This window comes from Leptonotus elevatus, chromosome 5 (genome assembly GCF_054856555.1).
Source record: "Leptonotus elevatus isolate MCC_2025b chromosome 5, RoL_Lele_1.0, whole genome shotgun sequence".
NCBI lineage: Eukaryota > Metazoa > Chordata > Actinopteri > Syngnathiformes > Syngnathidae > Leptonotus > Leptonotus elevatus.
In genome coordinates, this window is record NC_141243.1 from 18,612,318 (window position 1) to 18,633,433 (window position 21,116).

Here is a 21,116-nt window from a genome sequence, read left to right on the forward strand (position 1 = left end):
TATATTAGCATATGCATTCTCGTTTTTCAGGATGTAGTTGCAGTTTCATTTGTAGCACTTCTTCATGGACATAACAATAACACTCCTGGTTACAACTTGTTGACCTTTTTTTCCCCTGGCAATCTTTTAACATTATTCAAAAATGTCAAATGAAAACAAGCAAGTACAAGAACTGCATACTTTTCTAACCTGCTGACTAGAATATATGAAGTCATCAGTGTCCTTGGCAGGTTGCATTCCTTTAACTTTGCTCAACTTGTAGCACATTTTCCCCATTTTCTGTATTTTCAGCTTAGTAATGGCCTGTGTTATGTTTGTTAATAATTAAAGTTGTTATCTGTGCACTGGACAGCTTGTGTCAGTGCATGTCCTGCTAATTAGTAAAAATTGTGATTGCAACAGAACTTGCTAACACACTACTGCATATTTATCATTTTGGAAGTGGCTCTTGGTGTAATTTTCCCTTGATTAAAACAAATGTACGAGATGAAACTATTATTGTCTGTCATGCTTCAGATACAGATAGAAAACGGGAATCAGGTCCTCCCAGATGTGAATCTGTTAACACTCAGATCTCAGACATGAAAGTCCTGTATTCATCTTCCTGAAAATGCCAAGTTGTATTTCAAATGGTGCAAACACTATACAAAGCACAAAGCTATTTATGAATGTATTTAAACATAAGTAAGGAAGGTAATCATTAATTGCATACAGTCTGATCATTTATTTATCCCCCCCCCCCCAAAAAAAATGAAAAAAAAAATAATATATATATATATATATATATATATATATATATATATATATATATATATATGACGAAAAAACAAAACAAAACAAAACCATTTCAGTAATAGAGTTCAACAAATGGAAGTGTCTCTGTGTTTGCGGTTGGGCTTTGCTGCCACCAAGTGGCATCAAATCAAACTACATCCCTCAGACCTCCATCTACCCACTGTTCAACAGATTACTGCGCTGAAAAAAAGTAGTTCTGCAAACAATTTAGAAATAACTTTTTTTGTGACGTCCCCTTATACCACAATTGAATAATTTCAGAATAGTTGTATTTTGATTAAAAAATAAAGTCATATTTTATATATTGAACAGGGGTCTATTGTATATTGCACGCGGAATGATTTTGTGAGTTACAAGGCCAATTTAGCAAACTGAAATCACCAGCTCGATTAACGCAACGTGGGAGAAGGTCAGAGAAAGTTTCGTCGATAAAATACATTCTTTTTGTGTAAGTATGCGAATCAAATTATATGTAATGCTTCATAACTTTAAACATAAGTTCCTCATTTTTGTCATCCTCACTTAGTTTGTTATAGTGAGGAATCTATGTTGGGGAATTTTTTGGGTGGCCCAATAAGACTGTCAGATACTTTAAATTAAATTAAGTTACATACTATACAACTATATAACTATACATTTGTTTCCTCGTTTTTGTGGTATTCATTCAATTCGCTAAGGTCAGCAGTGAGCGCATGTTACGGATGATAATGAGCAGGTGCTAACAGGGGCCTACCAACGGCCACAGCTCGAACGACAACGGCGCGAACTTTCTCAAAGCCTCGAATTGTTTGGTCAAGTAATTATCATTTTGATTGATGCTCGTATTTGGCCATTTTGTTAAGCGTGTGCAGAGGACGGTTGTGCTGAATGGTAACTTTTAATATTTACAGGGAAGAAAAAAAAGGATTGAGGGAAAATGGCCAGTCGACCGCCACGCACAAGATCTAGAGGCAGAGCACGTGGCCAGGATCCTGTGGCCCCTGGGGTAAGCAAAGTTCAAATGTGGAACTGAAATAGACGCTAATGAGTGATAATTAAGTAATTCACGTTATAGTGTTCTTTCTAGAATAGCATTTTTTAATTTTTTATTTTAGGTTTTAGCCAGAATCAATATGAGAAAGTGGAGCCGTTTTCGAAGTCCATGTCAACATCGTAATTTAAATTCAGCTCAACAATAATTAAATGTAATGTACATATTTAAAAAAAATTATATTGTTTAACAGCCAGGCTGCTACTTGTGAATTTATCATACACTGTATGTTGTATTTAGGAAACACGTGACATATTAAAATTACATCACTAATGAGCTTAATGAACATTCACTAAAAACGTGTTTACAATGTGTGCATATTTTTGTATAAGGTCACTTATGCAGTATGACGGACAGCGGAAGGAAATGATTGTTGAATGGAAGTGGACGTGACCCAGAGCGACTTAGTGACTTAGTGACTGTTATTTTACAAATTAAAAGTTATTATTGCCCATCGAGCCATGGAATCTACTACTTCGTTTGCCTGTCAGTCGAAGTTGCACATTTAGTCAGGACACGTAGAGCGCGATATTTACTTAAGTTGGAGATCGCTAGTTTGAAAAAACCCACTTAGCTTCTGTCGCTTGCTGTTTTTACCAAGTTAATCAAATCGCCGACTTTGCCGGAATTCACATCGCACGACCTATATCATTATGTAGTCCATGCTGTCTCTCCTCCTTACACCGGGGCTTATTTAAAAGCTTGTCGCTGGCTGGGTCTCTGGGACAAGATGCCATGCTCTCACCGGAGGACATTATACCTCGTAATGCAAAGGTAAAACTTGCTTATCATGCTAACTGACTTAATTTTACACATTCCATTCTATATTGAAACGCTGTAATGATATGGTTTTGTTTTCTAAAGCTATAATTTTTATACTTTGATATTTTTACTCATCTCGGCTCATCATGCCTATTCATAAATTTTCCCTGGGTGTCTGTGAAAGTTGCTCCTTGCTCTGCAGTGCATGCCGCTTGGTGGTAAACCAAAAAAGCTGCTAACAAAAATTATTTTGTCATCCAGCATAATAAACATATCATTTTGGTATACATATGACTGTTACAATAAAAATGCAAGTAATTTAATGTAAAATATTGGGATGTATATCTCTTTGAAAATCATGTATTGGGATACATATGTATAGCGATTCGTATCATGTCATGACTCCTGTATCGTATCGTGAGGTTGTTGGCAATACCCAGCCCTAGTTATATACATGTATGTATCAGTGACGTGCAATGAGCTCTAGGTTTTGGTAGGCAGGCAGTCGCATATTGAGACGCACACACCAATTACAAATGTGTGTGTCGGCAAGCAAGTGTACAACGTATCTTAGGGTGACCATATTTTCATTTCCAAAAAAAAGGACACTAAGCCTAGCCTTGAGATACTTGATACTCAGATACAAGATGCCATACATTCAAACTATTTTAACATATGCCTCCTCTGTATGGGTAGAAAATAAAACCAAAAAAAAGAGTCTTACATTGAAGTCTTACATTTTTTTGCTCCGCCATCTTTTTTTATATATATCTTTTTTACTTTGCGCACTTGCCACTCGCAACACACACACACGCTAAAGTTCTGGGCCACCGTCACAGCCAGCGCGCAGTCTGCCAGCCACAGTAAACATTCCAGTGCACTCTGCCTTCCATTTGCCGCACAACGACAAACGGACAATTTCAAAGGCGCCCGGAAAGAATGTAATAAAGTGAATATCTCTCTGTCAAACAGCCTAATTCCTCACAAAATCAAGCTAGCAATAACAATGCCAAACACCATGTAAAGTGAAACAGCGAGTTAATCGAAACACATCCACAAAGCCAATCGATCCCTTTACACCATTCTTTGTGAAAAGTACGAATAATTCGTTGTCCCTACTTTGCTGAAGATCCGGTAGCTAAGGCGTTGGTCTCACATCCTTCAAAAGGATGGCGTTTTCCCTCAAAAGAAAGGTGTGAAAATAGTTTTATATTCTCCAGAGTGGCGTCGTCTTGCCGCTTTGCTGTGCACTGTGTGTTTTGAATTCATGAATGCACTGTGTGAACATACGTTCGCATAGGAATAATACAGCGACGTAAAAAGGCTGCGTAGCGATCTGCCTATTTGCGTAAAGGACTTTTCTACTAGGTAACTGACCAGTTACCAGATATGTGCGTGAACACATATCGCTACGCGGACAGGGCTGGGAAAAGCACAGTAGCGGGTGTGCCCTCAGGAGGATAATTTTTGCAGCATTTTTGCCTGTCATTTTTAATTGAGGTATGAAAATCATCAAATGTAGTTACTTTTAAACCTATAGGTAGTGTAGGCTTTTTAAAATGAAAGAAATAATTAAAATAAATAGAAAAAGTCAAACGGTTTCAACTTTCATTTCAGCCTGGGGTAGGCAATGCCTACCTTGCCTATCCTGACCGCATGTCACTGGTATCTATCTATGTATGTATTAGTGATGCACCAAATATTTGGCCACCAAGAATTTTGCATTTTCGGCATTCGGGCGAAATAAAATTCAGGCCGAAAAAAGATGTTGTGGTGACGCAAGCAAAAAAATAAAACACTGACCCCCGAGATAGGATAGGCCACCTCAGAGTCCCCAAACTGTGCTTCCTCAAAGGAAGACGTGTCGGTGGAATTAAGGTCTTCTAAGTATTCTCCCCACCGACTCACACCGTCCTGAGGCAGCCCTAATCAGTACAAATGATCAGGATTATTATTTTTTACATAAGTGCCCAGCCCTACTGCCAACTAGTTCATTGTGAGCCGGACCATTGTAAACTGAGGACCCCTTGTTTTTTTTTCTATGATAGGTAAGTATTTTGAGTGTGTGAATAATAATGGATCGAGTCCAAACGTCACATGGATCAGGAAACGTTAAACTGTCATGTCAAATGTTCAACTTTTAATACTCATTGGTCTTGCAAGGCTCAGGTACGAGAACCTGCACCAGAAGTTGAAGCAAAAGAAGAGGGTGGGCTGGTTGGTCGAGGGAGGCAGAAGAAAGGTTCAGTACCTCATCCTGAAGAAGGTACGTTTTCAAATATATGTTGTTGTTTTTTGTTTTTTTACAGGGTGTAGTCATATTGCCTGTTTCAAATCATTCAAACATGTCTTGCTGTGGAATGCAGCTGAGCTCAGACTACATGAAAGTAACCTGATTTGTATGTAGCCCGTGTCACTGAAATTGACGCGGTGCATATTTGCTTCGTGAACATTTCTGTGAACAAGCTCATTCTTGGATCAATGAACGATTTATTATCTCTTGTTAAACTACAAGGAGAAAACCAGGGTAACACTGTAAACAAGCCTTAAATGGCGCAAAAGGCCGTTATTTGACTACCCTAGCTGCCACCAACAGTCGCAAGCCACGTGTCATCAAAATGCGATGCGTGGTTGCTCAATGTTATTCGCGTGCAGTTGCATATGTGATTCTGCAGTCTTTAAGCGTCCTTTCAGGTCTTTAATGACACCCCTGTTGGAGTTAACTGTAAAACTAAACTCACAATAAGAATTACTCACATTGTCTATTCAAATACAAAACATGCTTCCTTAATAAAACATCGCTAATGTTTAAGTGATTGGAGGATTACATTCAACTGCTAATGATAAATTAGCCTCGACGTCTAGAGTGATATGCCTTCAAATAACCAATATTCACACACACACAAAGGTAAGATAACATAGAGCCACTACTTCCCCAATATGTGAAAAATGAGTTAGAGGTCAAATGCAACCTTCTTCTATGTCATTATAAGTGTGTACGCAATGCATGCATGGCATCACACGGCTGCCTCTAAAAGGCCAACATGCTCAGGAACAGTAATTTTCTTTAATTGCTTTTAATTTCTCCTTGTCCTTCAAATATATATTTAAAGTTACATTTCCAAAATTCAAGAAATGTTCCTTTCCTCAAAATACAATGGTACAAATATCCAAATATACACTTCCACATGGCATGGCAATAAATACAATCCCTGAGGTCCCAAGTTAGCCCACTTGTCAACATAAGATAAAATAAATATAATGAAGAGATAAGGGTAATGTAAAGCTTACAATGGAAAACAAAGGGGAAAAACAGCTTAAGGCTTTAATTTCACATGAAATTTAAAAAAAATTGTGTTAAATAGTGCAGGGTTCGACATTAAAGGGATACTTGACTCATTGAGCCATTTTCAACAGTAAGAAGATATTTTGTCTAAAATTAATGTGATAACTTAATTATTCTTCATGAACAATTAATACCTTTAAAAAGTCATTTTGCTACTTGCTGTCGACTGAAGATGACATCGCCTGTGCTGAGGAATAGGTAAGGACCAAACCCAGAAAACAGGTGAGCCATAATTGGTGGTCATCTATTTCCTCAAATCGTCCTTTTCTTAAATCTTTTCAGTCCTAGCAACCATAGTGAATGACAAGAAGTCCTTTGTCTGAACTCAGCATTGGTAAAAATAGTTAGTCCTCAAAATATGCTGATAGCTGAACTTGATGTACTTTAGTTTACCTTGTCAACTGCTAGTACTCACTGATGATCTTGTATTGCAGCTGCTCTTGAGATCTCAGCTGGATTTCATCAGATCAAGATAGGAGAAAGAGGTGGACGCAGAAGAGATTTCCATGATGCTGGTATTAACACCAGGCAGACAATAGAGCATGTCAAAGCTTCCAAGTCTGGTATGTCCCTATTCTAAACCCTCACCAACATTGTTTCATTGTTGATATTTTGACTGCAGACTACTAAGCCATATTCCACAGAGGTGTAAACTCGGGTTGGGTGATGGAGTTAAAAAAATACATCAAGATATTTCAAGGAAATTTGCGGTAACTATATTTTTGTCGATATGGGTAATAATTACTGAACAATATATATATTTGTGATTTGTGCTTCGGAATAAGAGCACTTTTATTGCAGCGCAATTTTTCAGCCACCTTTCTTTACCACAATTGAAATGTAACCAAAGCAACCGTAATGGAATGAAATGGAAATGGCACGCGGTCAGGCTCGCTCCGCGGAAGTGTTGGGATGGCGGAAGTGTTTGGGAGTGTGTGGACGAGTCTGTGGTAAAAGACAAGCGTGTGCCACAGCGGATATAAAAGTGTGTCAAAATCATAATAAACCAATACTGCAGTGCGACCCTCCATCTCCCGGTGGCTCCTTTTGTTCGACCATCGACCGAAAGTTTTGCGACATGCAACGGGAGTTTTCCGCAGAGGTGATTGACCGAAGGAAAAATCTTCCCTGCGGAGGTGACTGGCCGAGGGAAAAATCTCCCCCTCGACCACGGTCAGAATACCGAGCAGGAAAGGATAACACTGTCGAGTGTGCCAAAAAGGACAAAACTGAAGTTGCACAAGCGTCGCGGGAGGACTTAATATTGGAGCAGCGTTAATATTGGAGAAGATGGAAAAAAGGATGAAACGGTATTCACAACTTGCTTTTTTTTTTGCTAAAAAGGTAAGACCTCGTCACAAAAATGCGATAGGATCTATTTATGATAAGCAATGCACAATAAAACTACCACTAACGTCTCGGCACTCTGGGCGCGTGCACGTCGCTGGCTTCCATTTAGCTTTTCACCAAAAGGGTCGCAAATCTGCAAAAAGTTGGTAACTTGCGTTCGGTGCCTTTAAAAAACATAAAGCACATTTACTTAGCAAATAGCCTACAAAGTAAACACAAACTTTCTGAAGTCAGTGGCAAATTGCATGAGTCAAAATTAAGTCCATTATTTTCTCCTGTGTGATTGATCCTTGTGTTGTAGATGCAAAAAAATCCATCAAGGATACGGTAGCAGCCAGTTTGTGGCATCATGCTTTGTACATCGCAGATAAGTGTGTTGTTAAAAAAATAATAATAATTCCCCTTGCGATTGTTAAAGCAGTAGTTATTTTGCTGCATATTAGTGCCGTTATTAGATACAAGATATTTGCGAGCGCCAAGAGCAGCCCATTTAACGAAGGTTGTTTCTAACTTATGAACAGCGTTGTCGTTTGCGTGCAGGAGGCCGTTGCGCGCCGCTGCCCCCGACCCACAACATTCTGACAGCAGCGTGGCTAAGCACAATATTCACTACCGTGCAATATTTTGCTCCCGGGATACTTGGCTACAGTGGCTTGTTAAGACCAAAAAGGCAAATACGTCCTATCGTAAAGTTGGAGCGTATCAGCTGTGGTTTGTATTCGGACTACGAATCGAACCGCAGCGAGTGCGTTTGGAAGTGCACTAAGACCACCTCAAAAAGTGGGTCTAGTTCCGCTTGTTTGGTCTGCACCAGGATTAGTTTGTGTGTATTCAGATCTGCACAAAAGGTCCGGAGCAGCATGGGAAACGAACTGTGATCCGTTTAAAGAAAAACTCTTACTCTTATAACACTTATTATACTTTTTTTGCTGATAAACTGGTGTCTACAAATGCTGTCTACATGTCCTGGTCATTATTTTTACATTTTAGTACATGTTTGGTGTCGCATGACGCCACCCACCAGCTCATTCTCCTACACACCTCCTTAAATGGCTTCTTAGTGAGTTGCTGCTGTCAATCACAGCCAGACCACGCCCAACCCTCTCCCCATTCGCAACCCTACAGGCAACACCCCCTTTTGAGCGCCGATTTCAAATGTTAGTGAGTGGTGTAGCAAGAGTGACTTCCTGGTCAATAATCCTTTAAAGCGGACCAAGCAGTGCAGGTCTGAATACACCCTTGCTCTCATCCATCAATTCACAAACTCGGTGTGTTTTGCAAATACAAAACATCATTCACAAACTAATGCATTTTGTTTTGCACATAAGAACTGTAACTATAAAACAAATACACCCTGCTTCAGAAACAAATACAGCATGTTTTACGCATGCAAAGAAATTTCTTCAGTTACAAAACATGCCCTTCAAGTACAAACGAATCTTTCAAGTACAAAAAATATCCCTCAAGTACAAAATACAATCTTTAAAGGTCTCATATTATTCAACTTTTCAACATACAAAATTTGTTCTCAAATGACGTCTGTGACATGCATTCGTCAAAATTGACTTTAACTCTTTGACTGCCATAAACGTTATAAAACGTTTAGCATAAACCTAGGGAAGGGCGCCGAGGACGTTAAAAGACGTCCCCTATGTTTTTTTTTTTTTTTTTCAAAAACGGGTGCAGGAAAGCCTTGGGCAGCTGTGCTGAAAGTATCAGGCAGATCTGATTAGTCAAAGACTCGTTTTGGCCCCTAGAGGGCAGCGATGACTCTCTTTGCACAAGGTTGGATGGGCCGCCCACCGTGGGCGTCAGTAGAAGACGTGAGGCGGAGCTAGAGTGTTGAGGAGACAATGGCTGATCCAAGCCACAATGGCTTGACTAAGCAACCGGTTACAAGCAGCTCACGCTTGAGCATTTTTTTCAAAGACGGAAAGCATCAATCAATACTAAAAAGCGCATTGATGTCAACGATGATGATGACAACGAGCTCTACGCCAAAGTTGGAAGCTTTGGCGTGACTGTTATGAACACGTAGTAAGCCTCACCGGTAAGCGCGGCTAGCGCGGCTAGCGCTGCTAAGGCCGGAAAACGCGCACAATAGCCGGCCGGGTACTTCTACACAATCGGACATTCGATCGGGCGATGGAGAGTTGGCATCGACCAATGCAGATTGATGATGATGATGAGGAGGACTCCGAGCTCTACGCCAAAGTTGGAAGCTTTGGCGTGACTGTTATGAACACGTAGTAAGCCTCACCGGCTTAGCGCGGCTAGCGCTGCTAAGGCCGGAAAACGCGGAGCTGCACAAGCGGACATTCGATCGGACAATGAAGAGTACCCCGAGTCCAATGCATATTCATCGGAGGAGCGGGTACAGTCTGATCACGGAGAAGACACTGTTTCTGGACTACGATGCCACCATGAATGGAGTGGATAAAATGGATCAGAACATCTCCTACCACCCGGTATAGCAACTGAAGGACACGGGGAAGCGAGACGTAACGAAACCGTAACGTAACCGTAGCATGATCCTGATATTAGACTTGATGACACACTGCAGTATATACTTGCTATTCCCCGGAAAAAAACGGCCGGCAAGAAAGTGGCGCACGCGAAGAGGCAATCTGTTGTGCAAATGCTGTCGCGTCTCTTTGCACGCAGGAGAGTGTTACAAAAAGAAAAACTGTCGTTGAAACATCCACATATTTGTAAATAGCACCACAGTTGCACACATTTGTAAATAGTTTGCCAAATTGTTGTCAAATTGTTACACTGTTGAATGTAAATAAACGTATTTTGCTATCAAAAAACACTTTTTCATTCTTGGTGGTAGTGTTTTATAGAAGTAAAGCACTATTTAGGTGTTTGTGGCATCATTCATGGACAAAAAGAAGTGTCAAATTCACTAGAATGCATGAAATAATATCGTTTCACTAAAAGCTTGATTTCTCCGTATTTTGGTCCAACACAGGCGAAATTGGGTCAAACTAACCATTTTCTATTGTTGATTACTAAAGAACGGAATAAGGTAGAAACAAACTCTTTTTTTCTGATGAAAGATGAAAGTCCAATCTTTCATTTGGTAGTACGTGTGTTTCCATAGTCCAAACAGAACATTTTCTGTGGACCTTGAAAATCAGTCAAAATGCTTAAATCGGCTGGCACTGGCGGCATCCCTTTTCTGAAAACGTCTGGCAGTCAAAGAGTTAAATGTAATATTTTTGCTGTCCCTAAATCAGCCAAAAAGCGCTCTTGTTTAAAACAGCCTGTTTTAGGGGTGTGTCACTTTTATGTATATAGCTGCACCAGGCCATACATACCTTTTTCTCTTGAAGGGGCAGTGATTTTGGTCATGGTAGCCATGTGCTAATGTTGTGAATGGAAACGACTGGCCATGGGAGCAGAAGAAAAGAAAAGTACAAAAATACTCTTTTACACATTTGAGAACTATTTTAATATGTGGGAAAGTGGCATAACGTTTTACCATTAAAAAAAAAAAATAGCATAACGTTACTACAGAGACTATGTTGTAGCATTAGTTTGTGATTGTTTAGGCAATGGTTATTTTGCCGTAACCGGCAAATCTCCCGCGAATGTTAGTTTGCCGTGAATGTCTCCAATTTGCCTTGAATGCTTGTAGACATTTACAAGTGATTATGAATAACACAAGTGTGCACATTTAGGCCACTGCGCGGTCGCAACGTGCAAGCCGTCTCGTTGAAACCACTTAGCTGCCGGTTAGCATCACAAAGTCATGTCAAATAGGTGGCGAGTTGCCAGTCACGGCAAATTAACCACCGCGGATTGTGCAAAATGTTCAGACAACAATAATGTATACTGATTCTAAATCAGTTTTTAACATTCATAGTTGGCAATTAAGGATCATTTCACGATTTAGCAAATTTGTAACTATTCGATTTTCAAAATGTCGATTAATCAAATTAATTAGATTTATTGCCCAGCCCTACTATTTAGCTAAGTGAATGCTCGGCTCGACTGCCCCAGTTTACGTCGCCTCGTACGGCGGCCTCCAGACATGACATGCCGACAGCCATCCAAGGTCTCGCTGGTTGCGCCTCGCGCCATCTCGTCTGAAAGTGCAGCCGGTAGAAGTCGCTTGAATTCGTCAATTTTTACTGTATTCCATTTCCAATGCTGATTAAGTCCACACGCTTATAGTATGCAGCAAGGAAAGTAAAAGCAGCTTAAAACGAAAAAGGCACGGTGGCCGGATCGTGACCACTACGGTTTCTGAGCATTACCGGCTGCTGAATCTGGCCATCTCCGACGCGGTGCCGCAGACACCAAGTAAGCCCTCAGCTGGGGCTGTCATTCCATTTAAGAGAATGGGAGTCTCTGCAAGCGTGCGCTCGCAAAAACCTTTACTCCAGTTACAATATTTATTATAAATATTATAAAAAAAAAATGTTTAAGAGTCAAGCAGACTTCAGCTGGTTGTGTGTACACAAGCTATATTTTTTCCCAGTCGCCAAGCTTGACCAATGGCTAACAGTTTACTTTTCTTTATTTTTTTATTAAAGACGCGCACACACTCAAACTCACAAACTCATTCTCTCAATCAGTAAGCGATCCGGCGGGGCCTGCAGTCAAATTTTGAGCTATCGGACTGATAGAAATTACGTAATTTTTCCCTCCCCAATATCGGTCCGATAATTATCGTGCATCCCTAGTTTGTGTATATCAATTTACTGCTTTTAAAATACTTAACACATACTAGTGAAGGAAAACAAAGCATATTGGATAAATGGTAAATAGACATAAAAAAAAGTATAAATTTTAGTTGTGTTAAGCACAGTGTATTTTCCTAATTTTACTCATCTGATTTCACTACCTTCTAGAGTCAACCTACATTAAAAGAAAGGCTTAGTCCCCAACAAGAGGGAAATATAGTTTCATAATATTAGTGCTACTCTGCATAGTTTTTGGTTACATTTTAAAATGCACTCAAGATTTACAGCATCAGAGTATCACCATCAATTTATTATAAACATGTCTGAAATTATGGTACAAGCTGCAAAATGTAATCAAAGTTCAATGTACTACAATCTTAATTGTCTTCATTATATAATTTTAAAGAATTCAAAAATAGGGATGCACCGTGTTAACTTATTTAAAACTGTTGATAGCAATAGTGCTAACATTAGCTAAAATATTTAGCACGGCCACCAGAATGCAAATGAAAAGTGAAAGCACTCGAGGGGCTCTTAATCAAAGAAAAAAAGGAAGGCGCTGCAGGAGAAAGAGTGGCTCTTTTTTTCGACCTGCTAAAATGCTGGACAATAGTTTACCAAGCGACGCCCCTCTCCGGTGTGCATAATAAAGCTGCCGGTACTCACAAGGTGAAACGCCAGCGATCAGCAAGGCGGACACTCACCCCCACGTTTGGTGTTCAATTCAAACAGATGCCTGCTTGCAGCGTTTTTTTTTGTTTTTTGCTTGCGTCACCACAACATCCTCTTTGACCATCTTCTTTCGGCTTTAATTTTATTTTGTCCGAATGCAGAAAATGCATATATATGCTATTTTAGGCTGAGAATTTTTGATTGCCGAATATTCGGTGCATCACTATTCAAAATGTAAAACTAATGAGGGTTTTAAAAAGCAGCCGCTTATTGGGGTAATATGCACATATCGTCGCTGTCCTGTGAAAAACTTTTGTCATTTTTTTTTTTTTTTACGAGCATTTTAGGGCATTCTACACACTGGGCCATCCAGCAAAATGGATTAGATAATTTTAGCAGGCCGGTGCATGGGAGCTTGTTAGTACAGGGTTCATTTGTCCGGAAAGTTTTCTTTACCGTTTTTGTAACAGATAATAATAATAATATGGCGGCTGTGCCTCGGAATGTAGAGATGGTCGTTCAGTAACCAGAAGGTCGGCTGTTCGAACCCCGCTCTCCCCAAGTCCTATGTCGTTGTGTCCTTGGGCAAGGCACTTCACACACATTGCTTCCAGTGCTACTCACACTGGTGTATGGACGGTGCGAATGTTTGGTGGTGGTAGGAGGGGCCGTAGGCGCACACTGGCAGCCACACTTCCGTCAGCCTGCCCCAGGGCAACTGTGGCTACTAAAGTAGTTTACCGCCACCAGTGTCTGAATGTGTGAGTGCATGAATAAAGCAACCACTGTGAAGCGTCTTTGAGTGTCCAAAAAAGCGCCATATAAATTGAATGCATTATTATCATTATTATTATTATTATTAATAATAGTAATAATTATATAGAAAATGGATGGATCTTTATACTGGAATTACGTGCTGTAGTGAAACGTATGTGTTAACAATGAAAACATTTAGATTCCCTCCAATTTGATAATCAAATCTGTTGTAACGAGCGATGTATGTTGCTGCCGCCGTCGCGGCTGCTTATTGCGTCTCGTGTGTCGAGACCTCTGGGACATGTATTTCGCTGTCGTGTGTCGCCCTCCCGCGTGTCGAGTTTGACATGGGAGGCGACAAGGTACGTATTATGCTTTTATTTTGAAGTTGGCCTTCACAGCTCGTTCCGCGGACTATATACCACGAAAATTATGGCGCTTGATCTGTACGGATCACGGCTCAGACGATCATTTGTACTCGCGCCGCATAACCGGATTACATTTTTACCAGCACACAATCTAAAGTTGGCCGCATTTACAGGTAAATTGGTCGCAGTGTCGAGCCCTGAACAGGGAACGCACAGGGTAACTGACTTAATAATCGTGCAACATAACAAATCGATGATAACATTTGTTGCCAACCCTTCATTAACGATTTTAGCAATTTGTTTTTGCAGTCCTAATATCAAGATTTCACAATATGTTTATTTTCTTACCTGAAATATTTATTAATAAAGAAAAAAATTGGGATTAATAAAGTATCTGAGTGCATTGACTGTTTCAGGAACAACTGGCTCTCCTATTCAGTTGTCAGCCAACTTCTTTCGTATCCTATCCCGCCCTCAATGGGTTCTGTACCAATACCATGTGGACTTCAAACCACCGATGGAATCCCGTCGCCTTAGAACAGCCCTCCTATTCCAGCATGAGAAAGTCCTGGGCAACGCTCACTGCTTTGATGGAGCAATACTGTTTCTGCCTCAAAGACTTCAGGACAAGGTATTGGCAGTCACCACATTGGCAACATACATTTAGCAGCTAACAATCTTGTCCTTGTCGAAAATGGAACAGCTATTAACATTCACTCACACAAATGCATGTTATTTGTTCAGGTGACTGAGCTGTATAGTGATACAAGGAATGGAGAGAATGTGCAGATAACTGTCACCCTGACTAATGAACTGCCCCCAACATCACCAGTGTGTTTGCAATTATACAACATTATTTTCAGAAGGTAGGCTTCAAAGTTTGTTCGAAATGTGGTTAACTATTGCATGTAATTTTTCCACGGAACACTTGGCATAAAATCCTGTCAATACGACACATTTTTTTGCATAAAAAAATAATCTAACATATTTCTAGCTTCTTAACTCTTTGACTGCCAGACGTTTTCAGAAAAGGGATGCCGTCAGTGCCAGCCGATTTAAGCATTTTGACTGATTTTCAAGGTCCACAGAAAATGTTCTGTTTGGACTATGGAAACACACGTACTACCAAATGAAAGATTGGACTTTCATCTTTCATCAGAAAAAAAGAGTTTGTTTCTACCTTATTCCGTTCTTTAGTAATCAACAATAGAAAATGGTTAGTTTGACCCAATTTCGCCTGTGTTGGACCAAAATACGGAGAAATCAAGCTTTTAGTGAAACGATATTATTTCATGCATTCTAGTGAATTTGACACTTCTTTTTGTCCATGAATGATGCCACAAACACCTAAATAGTGCTTTACTTCTATAAAACACTACCACCAAGAATGAAAAAGTGTTTTTTGATAGCAAAATACGTTTATTTACATTCAACAGTGTAACAATTTGACAACAATTTGGCAAACTATTTACAAATGTGTGCAACTGTGGTGCTATTTACAAATATGTGGATGTTTCAACGACAGTTTTTCTTTTTGTAACACTCTCCTGCGTGCAAAGAGACGCAACAGCATTTGCACAACAGATTGCCTCTTCGCGTGCGCCACTTTCTTGCCGGCCGTTTTTTTCCGGGGAATAGCAAGTATATACTGCAGTGTGTCATCAAGTCTAATATCAGGATCATGCTACGGTTACGTTACGGTTTCGTTACGTCTCGCTTCCCCGTGTCCTTCAGTTGCTATACCGGGTGGTAGGAGATGTTCTGATCCATTTTATCCACTCCATTCATGGTGGCATCGTAGTCCAGAAACAGTGTCTTCTCCGTGATCAGACTGTACCCGCTCCTCCGATGAATATGCATTGGACTCGGGGTACTCTTCATTGTCCGATCGAATGTCCGCTTGTGCAGCTCCGCGTTTTCCGGCGTTAGCAGCGCTAGCCGGTGAGGCTTACTACGTGATCGTAAACACGTCCAGGCTTCCAACTTTGGCGTCAAACTCGCAGTCATCATCATCATCATCATCAATCTGCATTGGTCGATGCCAACTCTCCATCGCCCGATCGAATGTCCGCTTGTGCAGAAGTACCCGGCCGGCTATTGTGCGCGTTTTCCGGCCTTAGCAGCGCTAGCCGCGCTAGCCGCGCTTAGCCGGTGAGGCTTACTACGTGATAGTAACAGGCCAAAGCTTCCAACTTTGGCGTAGAGCTCGGAGTCATCATCATCGTTGACATCAATGCGCTTTTTAGTATTGATTGATGCTTTCCGTCTTTGAAAAAAATGCTCAAGCGTGAGCTGCTTGTAACCGGTTGCTTGGTCAAGCCATTGTGGCTTGGATCAGCCATTGTCTCCTCAACACTCTAGCTCCGCCTCACGTCTTCTACTGACGCCCACGGTGGGCGGCCCATCCAACCTTGTGCAAAGAGAGTCATCGCTGCCCTCTAGGGGCCAAAACGAGTCTTTGACTAATCATATCTGCCTGATACTTTCAGCACAGCTGCCCAAGGCTTTCCTGCACCCGTTTTTGAAAAAAAAAAAAAAAAACATAGGGGGACGTCTTTTAACGTCCTCGGCGCCCTTCCCTAGGTTTATGCTAAACGTTTTATAACGTTTATGGCAGTCAAAGAGTTAAAGGTGTATTCGAGGATCTTCTCAAAGTAGAAGCCAAATGTCCGTTTGTCACTTTTTTTAAAAATGCGCATGCCTATGGCCATCCCCCCAGCGCTCCTGCTCGTCCGGGCGAAACGCCCACTGCCACCGCTACCCCTTTGTGATGGTGCTCCCGAATTGTATTTATTTTTTTGCGGGGTGGGGGGGGGGCATTTCTCATGCAACGATAATAGTTTGCATGGCTTAAAGACCCAACCCCAACCTTTGCTTACACCACGGACTGGTTCAAATAAGTTTTTGCAGTTGGGGTGTTTAAAAGATGACTTGATTGCTGCTTTGGTCTGGTGACTGCACGGCTACTTAGTAGTGGCCAAACTACTAATAGTACGCCAGCAGCGTGTGCAAACCCCTCTCGCATTGTCAAGTTTTTCACATGTTGCTCCACTAGCTTGTTCTAATGAGTCAACAGGATTGTGGTGTTAACTGTTTTTTAGTACTTACTTTGCACAACGTCTTCATTTATTCCATGAGATACCGCACCAAAAGCGTCAAAGAAAGAACGTTCATCTTGTGGGAAGATGACGCCAAGTCATGGCTTGTTTAGCTACGCGTTCGGTCATTGTTTACTTATTGTTTCTTTTACTTTCTGTTTACATCATCAACTTGCAAACCGCAGAAGAGAAGGAAAACGTGCTCTGATTGGCACATTTCCCTCGCATCTGATCACTCGCTGATGCTGCCTGCTGCATGTTGTGATATGTCAATTCTTAATCATGTATCACGTAGCACTATTTATATTGCCCTTTGGAAAGTTATATTTTTTATGTAACTGACAATCACAATACTCGAAAGTGAGTTCTTCATGTGTTTAAATGAAAACAAACATAGTAATGTCGCATCCAAAGCATGCACGACGAGTGGTAGTTGTGGTCGTTAAGATTATCCACGCGGAAGAAACGGCGACAAAACATCCTTGAATACACCTTTAAGACTTCGGGTGGTGGCCCAGGAGCCAAATTGTGGTAGCCCTGCCAGAACCATCACTGGCCCTGTATATCGCTCCCCTTCAGCCGATACCACACATTAGAATTTGGTCAATTTAACATACCATTTACTCGCGACTGCCACCTCTGGCCCAAAGCGGAACTGCAGCATTTGTGTCAGGCTCGTCGTTCATGGTATGCGTGTAAGTACGTACACGTACTTAAGTGCATGCCACATGCCCTCTACTCCGCGGGGATGCGCATGACGTCACCCTCCACCCCTCTCCTCCCCAAATAAATTGTGCAGTGTGCCGGTATGCACACTCTACTATAAAGGGAAGATAAAAGCCGATAGATGCAATCAGAGTAAAACAGTCAGGGTTCTTCGTACTCATCTGGGCATTGTGGTGGAGCATGCATGATATAGAAAAAACTTTAATATTACCTTTTTATTTTTTTTTCTGGAGTAATATTACCTTTTTAACTCTTTGACTGCCATAAACGTTATAAAACGTTTAGCATAAACCTAGGGAAGGGCGCCGAGGACGTTAAAAGACGTCCCCTATGTTTTTTTTTTTTTTTTTTTTCAAAAACGGGTGCAGGAAAGCCTTGGGCAGCTGTGCTGAAAGTATCAGGCATATCTGAATAGTAAAAGACTCGTTTTGGCCCCTAGAGGGCAGCGATGACTCTCTTTGCACAAGGTTGGATGGGCCGCCCACCGTGGGCGTCAGTAGAAGACGTGAGGCGGAGCTAGAGTGTTGAGGAGACAATGGCTGATCCAAGCCACAATGGCTTGACCAAGCAACCGGTTACAAGCAGCTCACGCTTGAGCATTTTTTTCAAAGACGGAAAGCATCAATCAATACTAAAAAGCGCATTGATGTCGACGATGATGATGACTCCGAGCTTGACGCCAAAGTTGGAAGCTTTGACGTGACGTGTTTACGATCACGTAGTAAGCCTCACCGGCTAAGCGCGGCTAGCGCTGCTAAGGCCGGAAAACGCGCACAATAGCCGGCCGGGTACTTCTACACAATCGGACATTCGATCGGGCGATGGAGAGTTGGCATCGACCAATGCAGATTGATGATGATGATGATGATGACTCCGAGCTTGACGCCAAAGTTGGAAGCTTTGACGTGACGTGTTTACGATCACGTAGTAAGCCTCACCGGCTTAGCGCGGCTAGCGCTGCTAAGGCCGGAAAACGCGCACAATAGCCGGCCGGGTACTTCTGCACAAGCGGACATTCGATCGGACGATGGAGAGTAGTCGAAAAGCATCGACCAATGCACATTGATGATGATGATGATGGTCACTCCCGAGGTTGACGCCGGAGTTGGAAGCATTGACGCGGCCGTTATTCTCTCGTCATAAAGCCTCACCGGCTAGCGCTGCTAACGCCGGAAAACGCGGAGCTGCACAAGCGGACATTCGATCGGACAATGAAGAGTACCCCGAGTCCAATGCATATTCATCGGAGGAGCGGGTACAGTCTGATCACGGAGAAGACACTGTTTCTGGACTACGATGCCACCATGAATGGAGTGGATAAAATGGATCAGAACATCTACCACTCGGTATAGCAACCGAAGGACATGAGGAAGCCACAACGTAACATCACCGTAACGTAACCGTAGCATGATCCTGATATTAGACTTTATGGCAGCACACACTGCAGTATATACTTGCTATTCCCCGGAAAAAACGGCCTGCAAGAAAGTGGAGCTTTTGCACGCGAAGAGGCAATCTGTTGTGCAAATGCTGTTGCGTCTCTTTGCACGCAGGAGAGTGTTACAAAAAGAAAAACTGTCGTTGAAACATCCACATATTTGTAAATAGCACCACAGTTGCACACATTTGTAAATAGTTTGCCAAATTGTTGTCAAATTGTTACACTGTTGAATGTAAATAAACGTATTTTGCTATCAAAAAACACTTTTTCATTCTTGGTGGTAGTGTTTTATAGAAGTAAAGCACTATTTAGGTGTTTGTGGCATCATTCATGGACAAAAAGAAGTGTAAAATTTACTAGAATGCATGAAATAATATCGTTTCACTATAAGCTTGATTTCTCCGTATTTTGGTCCAAAACAGGCGAAATTGGGTCAAACTAACCATTTTCTATTGTTGATTACTAAAGAACGGAATAAGGTAGAAACAAACTTTTTTTTTCTGATGAAAGATGAAAGTCCAATATTTCCTTTGGTAGTACGTGTGTTTCCATAGTCCAAACAGAACATTTTCTGTGGACCTTGAAAGATCAGTCAAAATGCTTAAATCGGCTGGCACTGACGGCATCCCTTTTCTGAAAACGTCTGGCAGTCAAAGAGTTAAACAACACAACGCACCTTAAGTATCGTGTGCTAACTGCAAAGCTATTCATAAAATGAACATAGACAAATACAAGACTAATTGCTGAAATTGCTGCACAAATCATCAAACTCAATGTCCATGTCAGGCACACACAGCGAAGCCCGCCCAATTTGAAAGTATTTGCGATCAAAGCCTTTCATCTGCTGTGATCGGAACAGAATAAAGCTAGATGCTATGCTAACTGCTACATGTGTTTCTATTGACATATACAATGCAATGGGAGGGCTGAACGATTTTAGAAAAAAATGGAATTGCAATTTTTTTGTGTACAAATATTGTGATTTTGATTTAATTTGCAATTAAATTTTTTCTGAGCTTTTTACTCAAAATGTACAGTAACATTTGCAAACATGACTGAAAATGACATACCATCGAAATATTAAAAACTATTACTCGAATAATGCAAGAACACAAAAGAGGTAGTCCTTTAAAATGGTTCAAGTTTAGGCAAGACATATAGTACTACTTGGCGCCAAGTTTAAATGCAATTATGTGTAATAGTCTTTGTAACAATTTTTTTTTTCATTTTGTTCTAGTGTACATGTCATTATATGTAAATAAATATATTTCCCATACTCTCATATTTTTGCTATATATTTAAAGTGATTGTTTGTTGGGGTTTTTTTACATGATGAATCTGTATGGCATCCTCACCTACAGTGGTGTGCAATCAGCACTGACTTACTCCTGACAGCGTCCTGTGACCCAAGATCTGGTCCGGTTTTGGTCGAGACGAAAGTAGTCCGGCTAGTTGGCTGGGTTCACGGAAATAAAGCGTTTTTCTTCTAAAAACAATTTGTGTTCAAAATTTGCATCACAAAACCGCAAACTAGAAAAAAGTCAGACTCCATTACCGCCAGGCACTATTTTCTTGTTTGTATAACTGCGCGGCGTCGTGTCACGATACCAAAATTTTGACTTCGATACTATACCTGCATGAAATACCTCGATACCGGTACTGAAACGGTACCTCGACAAAACTCTAAAACATCAGCAAAAGCAGCAAAATTAAAACTGACAAAAGAACTTCAAATTGTTTATTTATTTATTATTAATTCAAAATATTGGGATGTATACATGTTAATTTATGTACTTACTCTATATATTTATGTTTATGCTGTATGTGCTTTCACATTGCATGCCATATTCTTGAAGTACTGTATTTGACTGCATTTGATGTCATCCGTTTTAAATATTGGCAATACAGTGGCACTCAAATGACTCAATGTAACGTTGCTTGAGTGTGCATGTCTCTGCTCTTCTCCATTCCGCTCCCAATTAGTCGAATGCGTAATCAAATACTACAAACTTGGAACAAAATAATTCACACTTCACTTATTTTTAAGGTAAGTGTCAAAAATGTGTCACAACCTGTGT

General features: G+C 40.9%; 1 protein-coding gene across 1 annotated transcript in view; it reads left to right on the top strand.

The window, feature by feature from the left end:
• The first annotated feature begins 1,120 nt into the window (after positions 1–1,120).
• The window catches only part of piwil1 (piwi-like RNA-mediated gene silencing 1), a 34,734-nt gene continuing 14,738 nt past the window's right edge, over positions 1,121–21,116 (top strand). The window contains exons 1-6 of the mRNA XM_086076755.1: positions 1,121–1,243; positions 1,686–1,780; positions 4,751–4,853; positions 6,368–6,496; positions 14,190–14,404; positions 14,518–14,639. Coding sequence (XP_085932881.1) covers positions 1,712–1,780; positions 4,751–4,853; positions 6,368–6,496; positions 14,190–14,404; positions 14,518–14,639 — 638 coding nt within the window. The 5' untranslated portion in view covers positions 1,121–1,243; positions 1,686–1,711. The remainder of the gene's footprint in view (positions 1,244–1,685; positions 1,781–4,750; positions 4,854–6,367; positions 6,497–14,189; positions 14,405–14,517; positions 14,640–21,116) is intronic.